This window comes from Dermochelys coriacea, chromosome 2 (genome assembly GCF_009764565.3).
Source record: "Dermochelys coriacea isolate rDerCor1 chromosome 2, rDerCor1.pri.v4, whole genome shotgun sequence".
Taxonomy (NCBI): Eukaryota; Metazoa; Chordata; order Testudines; family Dermochelyidae; genus Dermochelys; species Dermochelys coriacea.
In genome coordinates, this window is record NC_050069.1 from 210,447,845 (window position 1) to 210,470,891 (window position 23,047).

At 43.0% G+C, this 23,047-nt stretch overlaps 1 protein-coding gene across 1 annotated transcript in view; it reads left to right on the top strand.

The window, feature by feature from the left end:
* Positions 1–22,474, top strand: part of IGF2BP3 (insulin like growth factor 2 mRNA binding protein 3) — a 169,736-nt gene extending 147,262 nt beyond the window's left edge. Inside the window, 5 exon segments of the mRNA XM_038391083.2 lie at positions 6,011–6,130; positions 10,994–11,068; positions 16,768–16,899; positions 18,087–18,200; positions 19,926–22,474. Of these exon segments, the coding sequence (XP_038247011.1) occupies positions 6,011–6,130; positions 10,994–11,068; positions 16,768–16,899; positions 18,087–18,200; positions 19,926–20,027 (543 nt within the window). The 3' untranslated portion in view covers positions 20,028–22,474.
* The last annotated feature ends 573 nt before the right edge of the window (positions 22,475–23,047 follow it).

Genomic DNA, 23,047 nt, shown 5'->3' on the forward strand with positions numbered 1-23,047 from the left:
AGGTGTGCCTCTTGTGTTGGAAAGGAAGGATTGCTGCTAAACTGAGTCCAATTTATGTAGTACTTTGATAGCAGTGGCTCTCAACCAGGAGTATGCAGAGGTCTACCAGGCGGTACATTAGCTCATCTAGATATTTGCATAGTTTTACAACAGGCTACATAAAAAAAAACTGGCAAAGTCAGTAAAAACTAAAATTTCATACAGACAATGACTTGTTTATACTGCTCTATATACTATACACTGAAATGTAAGTATAATATTTATATTCCAATTGATTTATTTTATAATTGTATGGTAAAATGAGAAAGTAAGCAATTTTTTGGAAATAGTGTGCTGTGACACTTTTTTGTATTTTTATATCTGATTTTGTAAGCAAGTAGTTTTTAAGTGAGGTGAAACTCAGGGGTATGCAAGACAAATCAGACTCCTGAAAGGGGTACACTAGTCTGGGAAGGTTGAGAATAGGAATAGGACTAAAAATGCTGATTTCTTTCAACAAATTGATACTGCTTCTGAACTACCCATCTTCACCGAAGATGAGATCAGATGAATCTCCAGCAGTGACTCCAAGTTACTTTTCTAATTACTGGAAGGCTTAATGGATTAATGATGAATGAGTGGTGTTACCATGAGGTCTTTCATGGGATCTGATGTGATAATGAGAGAGGGAGTTCTGTTTCCTGTAAGTGATTTAACATGTAGTTACCTTACTTCTGATTTAAATTGAAATAAGCGGTTTAATATTCCAGTTGCCCATGTGCCTGTGAAGAAAAACGTGTTAAGTTATGTGTCATAGTTATCGGAAACGACTGGCAGAGTTTATTTTCATTCTAAATATGTCTATTTCTATACTCTTTACCTGGTCCTTGGAACTGTGCCTAGAAGAGTGTATCCTCTTCATCCCCAGATTATAGTTGGCTTGTGTTTTATCAACAGTGGAAAAGTAAAACTCGAAACAAGCATGTTCTTCTTCAAGTGCTTGCTCATGTTGATTTCATTCTAAGTGTGCGCGCGCCCACATGTGTGGTCAGAGATTTTTGCCTTAGTGGTATCCATAGGGTTGACTGTGGTGCCCCCTTGAGTGCCGCACTCGTGCGTTGATATCTCAGGCACCGCTGGCTCTTCACCCTCTCAGTTCCTCCTTAGCACCCATTGTGGTTAGTCGAAGCACCTTTCCTTGCATAGCAAGTGCTAGCGGTTTTGTCTCTTCTGACTTTGAGCCTTAGGACTTTGTAAATAGTTGTTTATAGTAGTTAGTGTCAAGTAATTAAGTGTAGTTAGAAGTTAGAGTCCCAGCGGGGACTTCATCCCAGGTGGGGCATGCCTGGTCTCCAGCCTATGCCTGTAAGTGACCCCCACAGCAGCTGCCTCAAGTGCTTGGGGACATCACATGTGAAGGACAAGTGTCATATCTGTTAAAAAAAAATTTGACCCGGGACTCGGAAAGATCGGGATATTCGTTTGAGGACTCTCCTTATCAAGGCTGCCTTCCATCTGGCTTCTGAGCCGTCTCGCCAAGACTTGATTCCTATTGCCTACTGCACAGTGCACCGGCGGCACTGAGCTCCGCCTGGCACTGGTCCCCATCGCCAGTGCCCAGAAAGAAAACTAAGAAGCACACTCCCCAGCACTGGCCAAGGCAGGCCAGGGGGCATCGGGCAAACAACCCAGTTCGAGCCACCTGGCCACTCCAGAGCCACGTGGATGTGCCTCCCCAGTCTGGACCTGTAGCCCCTTAAAGGATCCACCACCAACTCTTGGGAGTGGTAGGTGACCCAAACTTGTGGCACTGGTCTCTTTACCATCAACACTGTTTGCCCTCCAGCCGGTCGTCCTCTTCACACAGATCTCTATTGCTGCCCTGTGGGAGTGCTCCCCCTTGCGATACTGGTCCCCTCCGGCCCCGGCACTGATCTTCCTCCAAGCACCGGTCTCTGGCAGCTACAGTTAGCAGGCAGCAACAGCCCTGATACGGTCACAGGTAAGGGATTCCTCCAGCATGCAAGGGCAATTTAGCCCCTTGCCGATATTCCACAGCGCAACTGGGCACCTGAGGACGCATCAACGTCCATGCTGCTGCCTTGGCAGCACGGCCAGTGCTGGTGATGACAATGCCCCCTTCACGCCACTCATCTGCCGGCACCTCGGAGCTACAGGTGATGGCACCGGGCTCAGTGCATGAAGCACGCTTGGAGGTCAGGGTAGAGGAGACGGCGTCCACCCCAAAATCCCCCCTCTTCTCCCGTGACACTGAAAATTGTCAAGGCCTCTGGCAAACTCCGTTGTCCATCCCTTCCACCTCCAAAAGGGCTGAAAAGAAGTACTTCGTCCTGGCCAAGGGGTATGAGTACCTTATACCAACCCACATCCAGGCTCGCTGGTCGTCTCTGCGACCAACAAGAAGGACAAGCAGTTCAACTCCCAAAAATAAAAAGGCCAAAAGACTGGACCTTTTAGGGATAAAAATTTACTGAACAGGCAGCTTACAGTTCCGGGGGGCAAACCACCGGGCATTCTTGGTCAGGAATAACTTTAACTTATGAACTCCCTCCATAAGTTCAAGAAAGAAAAGGAGTACTTGTGGCACCTTAGAGACTAACAAATTTATTTGAGAATAAGCTTTCGTGAGCTACAGCTCACTTCATCGGATGCTATAGCTCACGAAAGCTTATGCTCAAATAAATTTGTTAGTCTCTAAGGTGCCACAAGTACTCCTTTTCTTTTTTGCGAATACAGACTAACATGGCTGCTACTCTGAAACCCATAAGTTCAAGGAGTCCCTCCCTCAAGGTTTGGCTCAGGAATTCGGCGTCCTGGTGGAGGAGGGTACTGTGGCAGCAAGATGCTCTCTCCAAATGGCATGGGATGCAACGAACTCGGCAGCTAGTGTAGTCGCTCTGGCGGTAGTCATGAGGTGCCACTCTTGGCTTCAGACCACCGGCCTGTCCAAAGAGATGCAGACTTTGATCCAGAACCTCCCATTTGATGGGAATTGACTTTGCAGAGCAGATGGATGTGAGGCTGCATGAGTTGAAAGGACACTTGGGCCACTCTTCACTCGCTGGGTATGCATATGCTGCAATCTGAAAGGATGCAGTTCCAGCTGCCCCACCTCCAAGGGCTTGACAGCCTCATCAAGGGTCTTCAAGGAGAAGGAATAGAGACACGAGCTTTAGTCATTACCACCCTCATCCTCCTGCTCACCCGCACAGCCCAGCCCAGCAAAGCATCCTGGGGGCCAGAAGCACTCATTTTGAAGGTGTGCTCAAGAGCAATGCCCCAGTCAGCTCCCAGGATCCACCTTGTTCTTTCCTCGACCGTCTTCGTCCTTACCATTTGGCCTGGTCACAGGTCACCTTGGACCGCTGGGTGCTGGACATAGTATCTCAGGGCTATACCCTGCAATTTTCGGCCACCGCTCCGTCCCATCCCCCCCAATCCCTCTTCAGGGATCCTTTTCATGAGCAACTCCTCATTCAAGAGGTCGAGAATCTCCTGTGTCTGGGGGCCATGGAGGAGGTTCCTTGGGACATGAAAGGAAAGGGGTTCTATTCCCGCTACTTCCTAATCCTGAAAGCAAAAGGGAACTTCAGACCAATTCTGCAGAAGAGAAGAATGAGGGGGAATTTGATAGCTGCTTTCAACTACCTGAAAGGTGGTTCCAAAGAGGATGGCTCTAGACTGGTCTCAGTTGTGACGGATGACAGAACAAGAGTAATGGTCTCAAGTTGCAGTGGTGGAGGTTTAGCTTGGATATTAGGAAAAAACTTTTTCATGAGGAGGGTGGTGAAGCACTGGAATGGGTTACTTAGGGAGGTGGTGGAATCTCCTTCCTTTTGAGGTTTTTAAGATCAGGCTTGACAAAGCCCTGGCTGGGATAATTTAGTTGGGAATTGGTCCTGCTTTGAGCAGGGGGTTGGACTAGATGACCTCCTGAGGTCCCTTCCAACCCTGATATTCTATGATTCTGGACCTGCGTCACCTCAATAAGTCTCTCAGAAAGTTGAAGTTTCACATGGTCTCCCTGGCTTCCATCATCCCTTCCCTGAATCTGGGAGACTGGTACACCGCCCTTGACTTGAAGGACACTTATTTCCATATCTCCATATTCCAAGGTCACAGGCTTTTCCTTCATTTCATAGTGGGCGGATGCCATTTTCAATTCTTTCCTTTGGCCTCTCATTGGCCCCGAGAGTGTTCACCAAATGTATGGCACCAGTGGCTGCTTACATGAGACATTGAGGAGTCCAGGTCTTCCCATATCTCGACGACTGGCTCATCAAGGGCAGGTCTCGGGAACAAGTGCAGAGGAGCCTTGATCTGGTGCGTTCCATCTTCTGCAACCTGGGTAAATGAGAAAAAATCCACCTTAAGGCTGGTGCAATGAGTAGAGTTCAATGGGGCAATTCTTGACCCCACATGAGCCAGACTTTCTTCTGGAAGCGCGTTTTCAGACCATGGCTCTCACCTGCCTGCGATTTTTGGACCGCGTGGTCAGTCATGCCTGGCTCCATCTTTGGCCTCTGCAAGCGTGGCTGGCTTTGGTCTACATCCCCAACAGTCACGACCTAGACTGGGTAGTCAGGGTGCCAGAGTATATCTGGAAGTCCCTGAATTGGTGGGTGGATCCTGGGTCGGTGTTGGAGAGAGTTCCCTTCTCAGCCCCGTCCCTGTCGTTGGTCTCCAATGTTTCAGACCTATACGTTCTTCTTCCAGGAAAAAGTCCAGTTGCGACCCGCACCCAGCGTTTCTGCCCAAGGTCATTTCCTAGTTTCAGACTGGCTAGGATATATAATTAACCATCTTCTTTCCAAAGCCTCATACATCAGATGAGGAATGCAGGCTACACACCCTGGACGTCAGGAGGGCAGTGGCCTTCTATTTAGATAGAACAAAGCCATTCTGTAAGTCATCTGAGTTCATTGCCGTGGCAGACAAAATGAAAAGTCGCCCATTATCTGCTTGGAGGATTTTGTCCGGGATTACAGCCTATATCTGCTACTGTTATGAGCTGGTGAAGGTGTCTCCGCCAGCAATCGTGATGGCACACTCAACTAGGGCACAAGCATCATCAGCGGCCTTCCTGGTACAGGTAGCAATCCAAGAGGTCTGTAGGGCTGCTACTTGGTCATCTGTCCACACATTCGTCTCTCATTATGCGCTTACCCAGCTAGCTCAAGATGTCGCTGGCTTTGGCAGAGCAGTGAAAGATCGTGAACTCTGAGCCTACTTCCATTAACACTACTTGTGAGTCACCTTGAATGGAATCAACATGAGCAAGCACGTGAAGAAAAAATGGTTATCTAGCTTTCATAACTGTTGTTCTTTGAGATGTGTTGCTCATGTCTGATGATGTCTGATATCCTGTGGTGAGATGGGATGGTCCTTGTGATTTTAGAAACTCTTAACCTTGCATTTAATTTACTGTTTTGGGACTGCTGCCAAGACTCCAACTGTTACGTAATCTTACACATGAGGGCTCATTGGCAGTTTTAAAGTTGGTTATTTATCATTCCAGATCACTCCTACACAAAGGAAGCTGTAAAATGTATGTAACTCTAAGGCTTGTTATGCAATTTACGTGTCAAGGTCAGTGTAATTTACCTTCAAAATTAAACAAAAAGGAAATAGTTCACTTATTTAACCTTCAGTCCATTTAGTTTTGCACACTTGCAACCATCTAATCTGCCCAGTCATAAACTGGAAAAACAGCAAAGTAGAGTTGATAGGCAAAAATGAGACATCCCTTTAAAAAAATCTCTCAATTATGGTCTTAAAGTGGAAATGTTAAAATCACAACTTTTTTTTTTTTTAAGACTGAAAGAATCATCTTGGACTTGAATTGTTCTTTAATGTACAGTTGGATTTTCATTAAACATTTAAACTTTACAGGGCATCAAAGATTTCTCTCATTTCCCTGCATGTGTGCTCCATACCTCTTTCCTGTCAGTCCGATTCATAATGTTAAAAAACATTTATGACCTATTATTTCTTTCCTCCTTCTCCACAGCAACAGCCCGAGTCTGAAACTGTTCATCTGTTTATCCCAGCCTTGGCGGTTGGAGCCATTATTGGCAAGCAGGGACAGCACATCAAACAACTTTCTCGTTTTGCAGGCGCATCTATTAAGGTACTATCAACTTGACAAGATTTCTGTCTATTCCACATGAAACTTGCAGCAACTTTTCACAAGTAACATTCCAGTGAATCTGTATTCTCTCTGTCCCTGCACTCCCCACATTGAGTTATATGATAAATGGTATATTTGTTTATAAATTAAGCTTTAAATACCAGAGAGATAAAATAATTAGAATCCTAATGTTTTCAAACCTCTCTTGAGGTGTGAAATATAAGCTATAAAGATGGTCTCAACTTAGAAAAAGGCTTTAGTCAAGCCTTAATGATGTGTTAAAGGCTTTCTTGCCACATTAAGGCAAAAGACAGTACCTCTGAATTTTCTCTTTTAATAACAAATAAGTAAGTAAAATCTTTCACTACTGTGCTTTGTCTCAGGGTGCCCAATAAGGATCAGTCTGAGATATTAAGTTCTGGTGGCTCCACTCTGAAGTACTGATGGTTGAAAATCCGTGCTGTGTATGCTAGGCTCCTGTGTCTGAACCTGTTATTTGTCACCAGGTTTAACTGACATGATAGCTAAAAGAACCAGAAGCTGCTGGATCCTTGTCTGCACTCAGGGGATAGCCCCAGTTCAGCAGTCTGTGTATCTAGCTGCACAAATGCTGATCCCTGAACATAGACAAGGGCGAGTGCATATACCAGAGGAACTAATCCAGAGATTAAACATGATTTAGTTCAACCAAAACAATCCTGGCTCACCTGTGCCCACCTGTAGGGTTAGCATAATGCAGCTCTGTGCTGGTGCTATTTGGGCTTCCACCAGTGCTGACACGGAGGCTGTCAAGGCTGATTGCCCACTCTGGCACTTGGAGTGCAGAAGTGGAGGCCCACAAGGATTCTAAAAATTAATACTGGCCACTCCAGGCTTACATTAAACTCCCACCTTGGATGGCTAGATGCTGCCACCACCCAAATGCAAAAAAACCCTTTGAAACCAGAAAGGCGCACTTGGAAATTCCTTCCTGTGGGGTACCCAGTGGGGAAGAGCTGAGAGAGAAAAACAAAGGGGTTGATATGGGACATTGAGTAGGACATTGTTTATAAAACCAGTTAGTTTGATTCAATGCATTATAAAATATATCCAGAAAGAGGGCAATCTGGGCTCTATGGTCTAATGTGAGCAATATTAGAAGTGTAGCTGATCACAATTAGCAAGGAGCCTCTTTTTATGAGTTTTTCTCACACAACAAATTGAAATGTTCTAATAAGGAAGGATTATATTTCTCATGTTGACCATGGTGATTTTGTTTCCTTGTGTGAAAATGTTGCCTGTCCAATCTCTGTTGACAAGCATAGATGCCAGTGAGTACTTTACAAGCCTCCACTCTAGCTTCATCCTTTATTGTAAGAAATTTCTTGTCCAAACGTAATTCTGACAACTGTGTGCAGGCGCGCGCGCTCTCTCTCTCTCTCTCTCGACCCAGAGAGCCCTGAATATGGAAGACCTAGAGCAAAGTTGGAGGAGAATGTGTAAGAGTTGTGGAACTCCTGCTTGAGTACAGCTCTACAGGGACTCACGTAGGCTCCATTTCACAGTGCATGGAGGGATGAGGCTGGTGGATCCATTATTACTCTGGCTGTTTTCCCCATCTCATTTCCATATATGTCACCGCGTTAGTGGTGGCTACTACAGCCACAGAGTTGCAGCTTGGCTTGTGTAGGGATGAGGTTTTGACCAAACTATTGGTAGTACATCTGTTTTAAAGTGAAGATTGGTTGCAGCTGGATTCCTGCTCTTCATTTGCCACAAATTCTCATTCTGTCACATAAATCAATCAAATGTTATTCTCTTGTTTTCAATTTACTTATTACCACTTTCCCAGCAACTAGGGATGTGGGGGCCAGGCAGCTGTGGAATCTGGGGGGGAAGGGGGGGTGCATGCAATCAGTGTGTCGAGACGCATCGAGAGGTAGGGGCCTGTCTTGTTCTGCAATGCTCTTTCAACAGGCATCAGATTTTGGAAGAGCAGAGACTGAGCATCCCTGAGTTGGGGAGCAGGAGTCAGGTAAGAGGATGGAGGTCACTAAGTTTTCAGAAGCAAGAGAGGCTTGCACCAGAAGGTGAAAATTTGCCTATTTTTAAAAATAATCCAGAAATCATGCTGCATAAATCTTGGTTATGAGGTGCTACATGGAGCCCAGATTTTTCTTTGGGTAGAAATAAACACACGCCATAACAGTGGGCTGAATTTATTGCCCCACTTAAAACTTCTGAATAATAACATCCTGTTGTTTTAACATACGCTTCTCTTAAAAATCTTTGTTCTAATATTTGAACAAAGTAGTATGTTCTGAATTATGAAACAACCTGTTCAATCTTACCTAAGAGTTTAAGGAACACTTGAGTAATTTTTAGATGGAGAAACTAGAAATCTGATTTTTTGTATGCAAGAATTGGGATATCCCTCCGTATACAGCTTTCTGGACCTGTTTTAGGTATTTACAGGATGGTGTGCATGTAAATATGTTTGAATCAGTATAATATCTGCTTTTGTGCAGTGCTGAAGTTTATAGATCCAATAAAAATATTCAGCCATAAAATGGGATTTCAAGAATATATTGAATGTACATGTTGCTGTTGGAGGGAATGTATAGGGATTAGTCTGTTTTTCATAGATGCTGTGAAATTTTAAATTAAAACGTCAAAGAAAACATTTGTGTATATAGATCTCCAACTTACACATTTCAAGGATAAGAGAGACAAAATTAACATTGAAGCTTTTGAATGTACCCCCCTGCAGGCATTGTAATGTTAATAGTGAGTGCTATTTTCTAGCCCCCAGTGCTGTTTGTCTCTAGCTATACAAATAAAAGGGAGGAGTCGAAGATTTAGACTTTTCCATTCTGACCTGCAACCCCAAAGAAATTGTAAAAAAATATATATATATTGTAGCATTAAAATAATAATAAATACAGAAATGAAACAGACTTTATAAAAAATTTTCCAACATTGAATACGGGGTTAGTAGCAAAAAGGATTCCCTGGTATGAAATATCGGAGTCTGTGTACAAATAAAATGTAAGGTGTCTGCATGAAAGGGAAACAATCTCAAACATGTCAGTCTAACTTGGACAGAAATTATCTTCTCAAACCATGTTCAGTTAGCTAACTGCAAAGGTGCCTTGAAATTTGGCACCATTTAAATACTTTATGAAAGTGCAAGGATTTGGTCTGACTGTTCCTGCTGTTGGCGCATTTCCTATTTTGGTAGCTTAATAAACGTGCTGCAGTTATACCTGTATATAGTTATAAAATAGCTAGTTAGATTACAGGAATTAATGTGCAAAGTAAATAGCTAGTGTATGTTGTATTCTCCAGTGTAGGATATAATGTGAATGATTAACCAAATTTTTGCTAACTATACTGGAATTGGAAAAGGTTCAGAAAAGGGCAATAAAAATTACTAGGGGTATGAAACAGCTGCTATATGAGGAGAGATTAATAAAACGAGGACTTTTCAGCTTGAAAAAGAGACGACAAGGGGGGATATGATTTTAGGGCCCGAGGTCTATAAAATCAGGTGTGGGGAGAGTAAATAAGGAAGTGTTGTTACGCCTCAGAACACACGAACTGGGGGCCACCAAATGAAATGAATAAGCAACAGGTTTTAAAACAAGCAAACGGAAAATATCGCTTCACCAACGCACAGTCAACCTGTGGAACTCTTTGCAGAGCATGTGTGAGGCCCAAGACTATAAAAGGGTTCACAAAAGGATTAAGTCATGGAGAATAGGTCATCAACGGCTATTAGCCAGGGGGACAGGGATGGTGTCCCTAGCCTCTGTTTGCCAGAAGCTGGGAATGGGTGACAGGGAATGGATCAGTTGATGATTACCTGTTCTGTTCATTCCCTCTGGAGTGCCTGGCATTATCCACTGTGGGAAGACATGATACTGGGCTAGATGGACTTTTGGTCTGACCCAGTATGGCTGTTCTTATGTTAACCCCAGTTATGTAAAAGTGATAAATGATGACTAGTAATTTGTTTGAATTAAACCACAGCTGTTAAAGATGAAAAATGTCCCTTGGCTGTTGGCAAAGATGAAGTCCTGTACTGTTTAATACATTACCTGTTCAACCCTGGCTATGTAATACTAGCTGCAGCAATGGAAATGTCAGTTGTGATAAACAAAGGATTCATCCACAATGTCAGAGGCTGGGTTAAATTATTCAATGCTATTGGAGTCTCAGAACAACACTCACAGAAATCTTATTTTATGATGAAATGAACTATTGAAGAGCCTGGCGTCTATGGCTCAGCCCTAGTGGAGCTTAATTTTTTTTCCAGGAGACAAAAACAACTGTGTATTTCACAATCTGGAAGACTGTTTGGATATTACCAGCTAGATAGGTTGGAGCTTCCTTATCCTGATCCTCCAAGGAAAAGTCGTGCTAATGGGCAGAGTTTGTTAGGAAAATGTTCCCCTTTCTCTCTCTTCTCTTCTCTCGTTAGGACTTGTTTGACGGTAGAGAGTAACATTAAAAATCTTGGTTGTGCAACCATGTCCTTCCATGGAAAGCTCTCTCTTTATACTACATACACACTGTCTATGAGATTTTACCATGGGCTACAGATCTTTTTGAGTGGCTATCCTTTTGTTTCATTCTCATGATTTTTCAGTAGTAAATTTGCTTGTGACTTAGCCATTTTTCCCGATAACAGTACATTCATTTAAAGAAAACAAAAAACCTAGCATGACCAAAGCTTAATGCTGCTGGAATAATGAATGATTTTGCACTTGTGGCAGAATGGAACAGTTTTACTGAGTTGGAAAAGTTCTTCCTTAAACTTAGCTTGCAGTTAGGCATCTGTCAAAACCAAGAAGCTGTGTTAATCTGAACTTTGTGTTCCAGATAGCTCCTGCTGAAGGACCGGATGCCAAGCTCAGAATGGTTATCATCACCGGACCTCCGGAAGCTCAGTTCAAGGTACTGTGTATGAAAACTTCTATCCCATTTGTCAATTTGTAGTGGGCTTTGCCCTGTAGGAGGAAGTGTACTGAAATACTTAACTGGAATGCACCATTTTACTCAGAATTTTCATAAATTGTTGGTATGCAGTGTAATTGTAGGCATCGATCCCAGGATATTAGCGGGACAAGGTGGGTGAGGTAATATCTTTTATTGAACCAACTTCTTTTGGTGAGAGAGAGAGAGAGAGAGGCTCTCGAGCTACACAGAGCCCTGTGCGGCTTGAAAGCTTGTCTCTCTCACCAACAGAAATTGATCCAATAAAAAAATATCTCTTCCACCTTGTCTCTCTAATAAACATGTTGGTCAAATGGTTCCTGGATCTCCCCCCCCCCCAACCGCCAAAAGAAAAGTCATGAACCATGTGGGTAAAGAAACATGTTAAGGACCACAGCCTGGTCCCATTAAAGTTAGTGGAAGTTTTGCATCGTTTCATCGTGATCAGAATTTGACCTAATAATATTTGCACACAAGAAAAAATAACCATATGACACCCATAATCGCAGGTTACTAATTTGTTCTAGATAGAAATGCCTTTTGGGGCAGCTTTTCCGATGAGTGGAATGATTCTGATTGTATTTAAAATTAAATTATGCTAGGATGCCCCAACCATCATTTGCCTCTCTTAAACATATTAAATGGTTGAGCTTCCACTTGAGCAAGGGTAACAGGTGAGTACAATATAAGTACAGATACCAAGTTAATTTCAGTTGGAGAACACTAGGTAAGAGTGGATCAAAGGCTGAAATAAGTCACTCTGACATATAGCAGTCTGATTGCTTTGCAGGTAAGGCCTGTAGCAGTCGGAAAAGTCACTCACAACTTCATATCATTGCAGTGCCGTCTTGCTCACATGGGTTTACAGCCATGCTTGTTCCTTGAGTGCTAGTCCCCATGTATATTCCACTGTGGGCCTGCATGCGCTGTACGCACTTGGAGTTGGAAAATTCTTGAAAACAGTGAATGTTGGTCCATGCACGTGTCCTCCTTTTTGCCTCCAATCAAGGAATAAGGGGTAGAATGGACTGACCCCTGTTCCAGTTCCTTCTTACCACCGTGTCGCCTGGGTCAGAACCACCAGTGTCCAGCACTTTGTCTTCCTTTATTCTTCAATCTGCAAATATATAGTAAATAGTTTAGAATTTTATTCTATAGTTTGTTTTATAATTACATAGATTCCCTGTACCAGGGAACTCTGTCCCATTCTCCCCTCCAGTTACGAGTACTGGACTATGCCCAGAACGCTGGGCTTCAAAACCTTTGCCGCTTGCCTGTGCTCCTTCTCAGTCCATGACAACCATCAATATTGCCTCGGGGAGGCTCACCTCATGGCAAGCAGCAGTATCAGCCACTCTTTCCGCAGTCATACTTGTGAGGGTCTGAAACTTCATCTTCAGAAGTACCTAATGGAGAAAACAATGAGGCTGTAGTCAGACCCAGGCCAGGGGAGCCCCGTATGTCGGCCTGGCTTAGCAAGGAGTGCACCTTCTGCCACGAGGTCTGACTTAGCAGCTAGGAAATCTACTCCCACAGATTCGCTGTTTGGGTCTTGTCAGGAAAACAGGGAGTGTTCTTATAAACACAAGAGCAGATCCTTCTCTAAATCCACTTCAGAGAAGCCGGATACAGCCCTGCCCGAGTCAAGCAAGTCTTCCTGCTCAGACTTAGAACGGGGTGGACAAACTACGGCTGGTGGACCACATCTGGCCCATCAGACCATTTAATCCATCCCCCAACTCCCGCCAGGAAGCAGGGTCAGAGGTTTGCCCCACTTCAGCCAGGAAGCGGGATCACAGGCTTGCCCCACTCCTCATGATTCTCAGGAAGCAGCCAGCATGACCCCTCCCCCCCCCCCCCCAGCTCCTACATAGTACGCAGAAGCATGGCCAGGTGTCTCTATGTGCTGCCCTGTCCGCAAACACCACCCCCTTAGCTTCCATTGGCCGCGGTTCCTGGCCAATGAGAGCTGCAGGGGTGGCGCCTCCGGACGGGGCAGCACGAAGAGCTGCCTGGCCACACCTCGGAGCTGGAGGGGGGACATGCATCCGTGAGCTGCTTGCGGTAAGTGCTGCACCCCTGAGGCTGCACCCCTGAGCCCCCTTAGCGCTCCAATCCTGCCACAGCCTTGATCCACCTCCTACCCTCTGAATCCCTCGATCCCAGCCCAGAGCCCCTTCTTGTACCCCAAACCCCTCATCCCTGGCCTGCACCCCCAGCCGGAGCCCTCACACCCCTCCCCCATACCCCAACCACCTGCCCTGATCCCCCTCCCACCCTCTGAACCCATTGGTCCCAGCCTGGGGCCCCCTGCTGCACCCCAAAACCAGTGTCCCCAGACCCACCCCAGAGCCCTCACCCCTCCTCTACCCCAACCCTCCTTCACCGTGAACTCCTAATTTCTGGCCTCACAGCCCACAGCCAGAGCCCTTACCCCCAATTTTGTGGGTATTCATGGTCCACCATACAATTTCTGTACCCTGACGTGGCCCTTAGGCCAAAAAGTTTGCCCACCCCTGACTTAGAATGTTCCAAGTCTCGGAGTCATGACAAGAAAGTCCACAAATCCAGGGCTCGGTTGGTACCAGATCCCACTCTAGTGGGAACTGTGTGTCGGGTAGCAACTAAGCCTAAACACCTGGAACTGATGGCACTGACAAAAGGCAACCAATGGGAGCCTCAACCAGTGATAGTACTGCCTCTGACTTGCCTGACTGTGGTGCTAAGTAAACTCTAAATACTACCGCTCCATTGGTTTGGGCGGACAGGACTTCTTGCACTCCAGGGAGAGCAGATACTTACAGTTCACCTGATGACATTTTTGATCTCCCTGATCCCCAGTCTCCATTACCATCAGGTCCTTCCTAAGGAAGGTCTTGACTCCACCAGGAGATGCAGCTAATGGGAGGAGTCTGTCCCCCATTCTATCACCCAGCCATGGTTTCTCTCCGGCAAAACTATTGGTACCACTGATAGATCCAGAATCTGCATTTTCTTTCTTTAGAGGCTCTAAGGCTATATCTACACCACAGCTTATGTCGGCATAACTTTTGTCGCTCAGGGATGTGAATAAATCACCCCGAGTGACCTAAGTTACACCAACATAAGTTCTCATGTGCACAATGCTATGTCGGCAGGAGAGCTTCTCCCTCTGACATAGCTTCTGCTGTTTGCAAAGGTGGTTTTATTATGCCAATGGGAGAGCTCTCACCAGACATGCTGTAGCAGTACAGTTGCATTGATACAGCTGCAGCACTGTATGTGTAGACATGCCTGAAACCAGTGGTTCTCAACCAGGGTATGCGTACCCTGGGGGTACGCAGAGGTCTTCCATGGGGATACATCAGCTCATCTAGATATTTGCCTAGTTTTATACTTGGCTACATAAAAAGCACTAGTGAAGCCCGTACAGACTAAAATTTCATGCCGACAATGGCTTGTTTATATTGCTCTATATATTCTACCATAACGTAACATGCATATACACATTGTATTAGACATGCATTTTATCTCAATTACTGATGTGTGCAAGTAAGTTAATTACATTGAAGTTGTCTTATGTATGCAGTTGCGATGTAAAAATGGATAGTTGTTGGGTGGGTTTTTTTTAAAATGAGTTGCTGGAAGCGGCGGTAGTAGTGACAGTGGCTTAAGATTTTTTTCAAAGCAGTGCAGGGGATTTAGCCAGACATCTTCCTTAAATGCCTTGCACTGCTCTGAAAATCTCAAGCAGAATGATTTCTACAGTTGGGCCTCAAGTTCCATGCCTTCTGGTGTGTGCTTTTGAGTTTGAGACTAAATGTCTTTCCACTCAGGTAGTTCTTCCTACAAAGATAAATCTAGCCCACATCTTTTTCTTTAGATAATTTGTTTGACAAAGGTTTAAATAGTCTTGTATGTTAAGATCTTGAAGACAGGTCCTGGATTTATCCAGCTATGAGCTGCTTTCAAATTAGGATGATACGGTAACTTCAGATTCCTGGCTTTTTGGCTCTGTTATGAAAGAATGTAATTGAAGTCTAAAGCAATGCCTCTCAATCTTTCCATACTACTGTACCCCTTTCAGGAGTCAGATTTGTCCTGAATACCCCGAAGTTTCACCTCACTTTAAAACTACTTGCTTACAAAATCAGACACAAAAATACAGAAGTGTCACAGCACATTATTACTGAAAAATTGCTGACTAACTCACTTTTACCATATAATTATAAACATAAATTGATAGGAATATAAATATTGTACTTACATTTCAGTGTATAGAGCAGTATAAACAAATCATTGTGTGACATTTTAGTTTGTACTGATTTCGCTAGTGCTTTTTATGTAGCCGGTTGTAAAACTAGACAAATATCTAGATGAATTGATGTACCTACCCCTGGTTGAGAAACAGTGGAGTTTATCTTACCCTGTTGTAGAACAAACCTTCATGGGAAATGGACAATGGAGAAATTTACTTGACTGGTAATTTTGTATCTCTGAAGTTTTAAAAGAACAAAAGGTTTAATTTGGCACATTTTAACATGTTGGGTTAGTAGAAACAACATTAAAAAACCCTTTCCCTGATTTCTTTCCTACCCATCACTTTTTGTGTTCTAGTCCTGCTGTGTACTGATGTGATTGAGAAAGGGGAGGGAGGTAATGTGGTAAATGGAAAGTCTCTATGACCTTTAATATACATCTCTTGGAGATCCTTTCCACCACTGTCCCATTGGACTCATTTTGTGATATAGCATGGGAAGCGTCAACCTGATGTTGAAAGCATAGGGTGTGGAAGAGTGGTCTAATATTTCTTGAGATTGCTTGTGAATGACAGGGAACAAAGAAATAGTTGCTTGACAAGCCACTAGAATTATTATATCAACTCAAAGAAAATTGGAAAGGTAAGAGATTCAGCTTTCCACTTGTAATGGGAAAACCCTCCTGTTTTATTGTCTTATTGCCCACCACTACTACGTACCCATTACTGCAATAGGGTGGTGGCTGTTGGTTAAAGTGACACAACTTCCAAGGTGCCACTCATCTCTATACTGAGAGACTTAATCTCCCACATTAAAAATGAAAAATGAGAGCTAACCTAAAGTAATATATATTGCATTTAATTACTTGGTAATTAAATGTAAAGGCATAAAACCTGGTGTAAATTAAGTCTTTGTCATGTGGTTTTGCTTTGAATTCACCATCCTCTGAAGGATGAATTTCAGAAACTTCTACTGCTTAAGCCAATAAACTCCTTTATGTTCACTCTGGTGATAAAAACATAACATCTGGCACATGATTGTCTTCCCCCTGTGATTCTTTACTGCTGCTTTACCTCTAGAGAGAGACATTCTAACAAGAATTCAAACGGCTGGATTATTTTACTGGAAAACAGTAGAATGTTGTTCATTGTTATGCCGTTACTTGATATTCGTTGATGGTTGTCAAGCCTTCTTTCAGGGTTTGACTATGGTATCTTCTACTTAGGAGTGTGAACACTCCATTCATTTAAAAATAAAATACCAACTACTTTGATAGGAAAAAATCTTTTGCATTTGTACATAGTAGATTTGCACATTTGTACATAGTCAGTTTCCCTTTGGGTTGGTTTTAGTTTGTGTTTTAAAAGGTGACTTGATTTCAGAATGATGCTGTCCCTTTAAAAATATTAATTACTTTTGCAGGCTCAAGGGAGAATCTATGGAAAACTTAAAGAAGAAAATTTCTTTGGACCTAAAGAAGAAGTGAAACTTGAGGCTCATATAAAAGTACCATCCTATGCTGCTGGTAGAGTTATTGGTAAAGGAGGCAAAACGGCAAGTACTTGAGCAAAACCTTAAATAATGACACAAGAAATCTACCTGAAGGACATTCAAAGTGTAGAATCTTCTCTTTAGCTAATTCACATTTTAACTATTTGCATGTTAATTTCAAGCCTGTATGCTATTTAAACTTATTTCATTCTTTGGGTTTTTCCTTTCTTCAGCCTGCAATTCAAGTTGGGCCAATTTAATAGAATTGCCTCTTTAAAAAACACAGGTGAACCACTGCACCTGCATGGATCTGCTTGTAGGTTGTAGGGCTTAAAATGGAAATACAGTAGTTCTTCCATTCAGAATAATAGATTCCTAATTAGAAATCAGATTCTGTAAAGTCTTTCTCGTTCCAGTAACCCTATGACTTCAATAGGATCAGTTGTTTGAGTAAGGGTTTACAGGATTGTACCCAATATGTGTCAAGTGGATGGAAAATGAAACATTGCTGGGCAAAGTTTTCCTGTGTGAAGCACAAATGGAAAATTGTTCTTTGGACATTGAGACGTCCACTGACTATGGAGTGCAGAATTTCACTCTGTTCTAGGAATGGTACTACTTTACCTTGACCTGCTGCCACTGCATAAAAATTAATTTTGTGAGGTACTGAATATCCTTGAGTCTTCCATAGATTTTTAAGTCCAGTAGGGACCACTGTGATCTAATTTGACCTTCTGGAAAGAAATTACACAATTTTCACCAGCATGGATCCATCCTGTGGCACAATGAGGCCTACACCCCACCTACTAAGAGGCAGGTGACTAGTACCTGCACTGCTACTATCCCATCAGACCCAAAGGGAGTTGAGGATTGTCAGGATTTTAGCCCTTCTTTAGAAATCCCAATGGAAACAAACATACAAGAGAGCTGGCCTTGAAGATGGTGCATATGCAGTAGAAACTTTCTAGGGTGATGGGTCTGCAGCTGTCTATAGCTTAATGTGTGCATTTTGCCCTATCGTGATGTTCAGAGGTCTATGCACCATAGATTGAGCACCCTACACTAAACCCATGATGTCATCTTTAATACAGTAAATGGTTAGAGCAATTCACTTGGTCATCATAGAGCATTTGAAGGAGTTTACCTTGCCATTATTTGCACATTCAGATAGCCAAGCATTTTTTAAAAATTCTCATGAATTAAAGATGGCTGCATTTTGCTGATTTTTTTTTTTTTTTTTAAATATACAGGTAAACGAGCTTCAGAATTTGACAAGTGCAGAAGTTGTTGTCCCTCGTGACCAGACACCTGATGAAAATGATCAGGTTGTTGTGAAAATAACTGGCCATTTCTATGCATGCCAGGTAAGCAGGTTACAGTGGTGGGAGTAGTTATTGAGTTTGAGTGAATTCTAAACGTATCTGTGAATCTTAGGTTTACACACACCACACAGATTCCCCCAAGGAATACTTGCTACTACAGTAGAACTTCAAAGATACGAACACCAGAGTTGCGGACTTACTGATCCACCAGATGCCTTCTGGAACCAGAAGTAATCAGACAGCAGGAGAAACACACACACAGAAAAGTGGGGAGCAAATACATTTCTGCCTTGGGGCTTTAGCTCTGGGGCTCAGCGCTTGAGCTGAGGGCTTCTGACCCTTGGGAGCACCAGAGCTCAGGGCTTTAGATCTGGGGTGAGTGCTGAGGCTTATGGCTTCAGCCCTGTGGCTCCGCTCCCAGTTTAAGCTACACTTGGAGCTTCAACCCTATGGCTCTGTTCCCAGCTTCAGCTCCACAGTGGGTGCCGGGACTCAGGGCTTTAGCTACTGGGGGAGTGCTAATCAAGGCCTATGTTTGTCATTTTTCTAATTTCCCCGAGTGATAATTTTTGAATAACATTTTGATAAACTTTGTATACTTCCTTCATTGTGTTTTTTTCTTTCTGTGTTTGTATTACGGTAGCATCTAGAGGTCCCCATCAGGGCCCCCTGGTGCTAGACAGTTTACACAAGGCAATAATAACCAAAAAAAAAAAAAAAAGAGGGAGAGAGAGAGAGAGATTATTGCCCAAACAGTTTACAGTCCATATGTAGAGCCCTGCATGAATACAAAATTTGTATCCGCATCTGATTCGCGATCCGCAAAAATGGTCTGTGGTTATCCGCAGATTTGCATGGCTCTAATAACAGCTCCACAGGTCACTGCACACCAATGACACAGGGCTGTGCCAAGCCCCCAACTACCCAGCATCCTCTGCTTCTCCCCAGAGACCACCTGCTCTGTCACTCGCTGCACCCTCCTTCCCCTCTGCGGGCAGGGAGACTACAATCTTGGGTCCTTTTGTGCAGCGCCGCCCCCTCAGCCCTACACAGCCTGGGTGGCTCTAACACATGCAGACCCGGCTGGGACAGATGGCAGTAACAACTTCTCTCCTCACAGGGCCCACTGTTGCCACCCACTAGTTCAAAGTACAATGACACCTCTTTCAAAATGGCACTTGTCTCACTGTGCAAGAGCACATGGTCAAGCTCCCATCTGGGAGTGGTAGTTTACCTCCTCTGTCCCAGCAAGCTGGGGACTACAACTCCCAGAATGCCTAGCAGGCTATTGCCAAATATTGCAGCCCGCTCTTGCATGATTCAGAAAGCCAAGCTGGAGCCTGAGGGGTGGGAGATAGCCGCTCTGTTCGGGTGTGTGTATGCTGCAGTCAGAGCTCTGTTCCTGCCTCCTCCACCCCCCACCTGTCCACCTCCCAGGCCCCTCACACCTTCTGCGGTTGGGGCCAGAGCATCTGCCTCGTCCCCTTCCTGTCTGTTACAGCGTCACCCTGTTTTCTGTGGGGAGATCACTAGACCCCTGCACAGATACAAAATTTGTATCCGCATCCAAGCCACGAGCTGCAAAAATGGCCCCTGGCTATCCGCGGATTTGCAGGGTTCTATCTGTATGATAAGGGACAACAGGTAAATACGACAAACAAATCATGGTGTGTGGAAGAAAAGGGCAAAGTAACAGTGAAATGACCAAGTGTAATGTAACAAGGAACAGTTGCAGCGCAGCAACATCTTTTTGTTTATATCCTGCAGCTTGCCCAGAGAAAAATTCAGGAAATACTGGCTCAGGTAAGAAGGCAGCAGCAACAGCAAAAAACAGCGCAAAGTGGACAGCCTCAGCCAAGACGAAAATAAAGGTTTAGGAAATGGCCCATCAGAGACAGATGCCAGACCAAAGACAGACTGTGTAACAGACAGGTTTTGAACACCTGTTGGAGTTATATGCAGAAGCTTCATCAAGCCAGTCACCTGTTTGAGGACCAGGCAACCATTGAACGCTGTCTCTGAGAATGTATTCTTTAGGATCTCTCAAACTTTTGAAACCCAGCTTTAAAATAAGGACCCCTTCACTTCCCTTTTGTTCTATTCTCACAATTTAACATAAACTTGTTAGTCTTTTTTATTGTTCTTATTATTCCCCAGCAATTTTAGAACTTGGTTTAATGAAGCTTTCTCTTCTGAGTTCACTGGTTTAAAAAAAAAGAAAAGGCATTGCTCTTATAGGTCCAGTTGTAAAAGAAGAAACACAATTGGAGGGTGGGATTGGGGCTGGGGTAGGGTTAGTGCAAGGGTATTGACAAGAGTTTAAGTGTTAGTCCCAATGTTAAACAAGTGGCATTTTTTTAAAAATTTGGTTGCATTTTTACATAACACTGCCATGAATAACCTAAGGGAAGTGTTGAATGGTGTTGGCCAGGGCATGAAAAGATAAATATGCATTTTACTAAACTACCTCAGGCATTTAGTACCTCAATGAGAAATTGTTCCTTTTTGCGCTTTTTTTTGTATACTTTATAAAGCTAATAGTTCTTGAGCATTTTATTTTTTTAAAAAAAAAATTAAAATTTGATCAGCCACCAGCCAGGAGTACTACAGAATTAGTGGGGGTGGGGGTGGGTATATAGTAGGATACTTCTAGCTGCTGGCTGATGGGAGTAAGATGGAAGAAAAAAAAAAAGTATAACCTCAGATTTTCTGAGCATTTCAACACCATCATTTGTTTAAAAAAAAATTCAGTGAATGTTCAAAAGATAGCGAATGATGCCAACATTCTGATAGCAGCAATGCCGTTTATTTTTCTTTTAAGATGGGATGAAAAAGTTTGACGGTACTTTTTTGGGAACAGAACAAGGAAGTGATGGCAAGAGGCTGGGGTTGAGGGAAAAATTAGGAGACTGAATTTTTTTATTATTTTTGTGCTACTTTGATTGAATGCATGAACCCTTTGTGCCTTTGACCATCACTACCTAATAATGCTACATGTAAACATTTGCAGCCCATTTGGACTTTGCCATTCTGTTCAAAGAGCAAGCTTCATCTTCAGTTTGATAGAACACTTGATCTGCTGGAGTAGTTTCAAGGCTGTATGGTCTCTGCTTCCTGCAGGTCGCATCATCCTGCTTTCAGTTACCACGATGGGGGAAGGTCAAACACTGTTTGATCGTGCTTAAAGATAAGGAAAGGCTAAGTTTACATATCCAGCCGCTGTTATGGGCCACACTAAGCCACTTTGGAAGGTTTTAAACTATATAAAACAACCTCTAGTCTGGCTTATATAGATGCAGCAGGATTTATGCACATTCTGCAACCAACCATTAAAAGAAGAGACAAAATTGTCAAAAGGCAGGGATAACAGGAAAGCTACCAAATTTTTTAATTTCAGAATGTAATTTGAATAATGATTGTGGTAATGTAACACATTCAAGTTTCTACAATAAACTTCAGTCTACCTCAGTTTTAAAGATGTGGCAACACATGGTGCATAAAGACTGCTGTGTGTGTGGGCGTGTGTGCGCCTGTATGTGTGTGGTCTACAGAGCCATGCTATTACCTCCGAACCTTTTTTTGTGTGATGTTTTTGTGCATGAGATGATCAGAATCACCATGCTGCACTGATTTGAGGGGCACAACTAGCAAAAACGTTTCATCATTTTGTTGATCTACCTCTTAGATTCATATTGAAATAGAGGCATTTCACATAGAATAGATAATTTTCCCAAAGATCATTATTGTACAGATTAGATAATTTTGAAAATGGTCTGAAGTGTTTTTCCTGCATCTCTTCTTTACTAATTGGTTTAAAAACCATAAACTTATGTTGTAGTTTTAGCAGAGAAAAATGAGGGTTTTTTTTTCCTTTTTTGACAGTGACCATCTAGCCTTTAGGAGAATTTTTTCTTGCAATGAATTTAAAATTACTGAAGTATAAAAAGTCATAGCATTTTAATTTTTGTTGAGGCTTAAGTCTAAGTCCAATTTTCCTTTCTTAACATTTGAGAAGGATTTGACTTTATTATTTTCCATAAAAGTTATTTTACGAATAGGCAATGCATTTACATTTGCTGATTTAAATACTGTCATCTCTCTTAAATTTCTATACTTAGTGTGGTAAATCATGTTCTTATTTTCAATTGAGATTTGCTAATTTGGAGTATTTGGGAATAGCTAGAAAGTAAATACTGTAAATTATTTCAATATCCGCAAAGTATGGATCATTTTTTCATCTGTAATGTGCCCCCCAACGCAGCTCCACTTGCCAGATGCCTCTGAATGGAATAAAGAGTTTAACTCCTATCATCAGATATAGTTCTGTGTTTTTTTTTGTTTTTAAACTAAAGATGTGATATGACTAGTGCAGGCATATATTTGCTCTAATGATCAGGGTTTTTTATGGCTTTCTTTCAGTTCGTCTTTTTTATTAACAGTATTTATATAAGGAACTCTTCAGCAGTCCACAGGTATTCCACAATCTTTAGGGTAGCCAACAACAGTCTGATGCAGTCAGAATTTTCACCTGACCCAACACCAGCATTCATCTCTGTGGTTTATAACTTTTTCTTCTCCCCTCCCCTATAGCAATATTATGCTGCCCACAGTACACTTTGCAATTAATGGCTTCATTTTTATTGTGAGGGATTTTGTTCTAGGTTGCCTAGATCTTTTTCAAAATGCTCTGTGCCTGCCTGTCAAAATCCAAGCATATGAATGCCAAGGAATATATAACAGCCCTACGGAAAGAGATCTAGATTGTCCACTTGGAGTTGCAGACATTTTATTTTTGGCTGCCATTTGTTCTGGTCTTCTGCTTTGACCCTCTTATTATGGATAAGACACACAAATAGCACTTCCCTGAAATTTGGAGGGCAGATGGAATC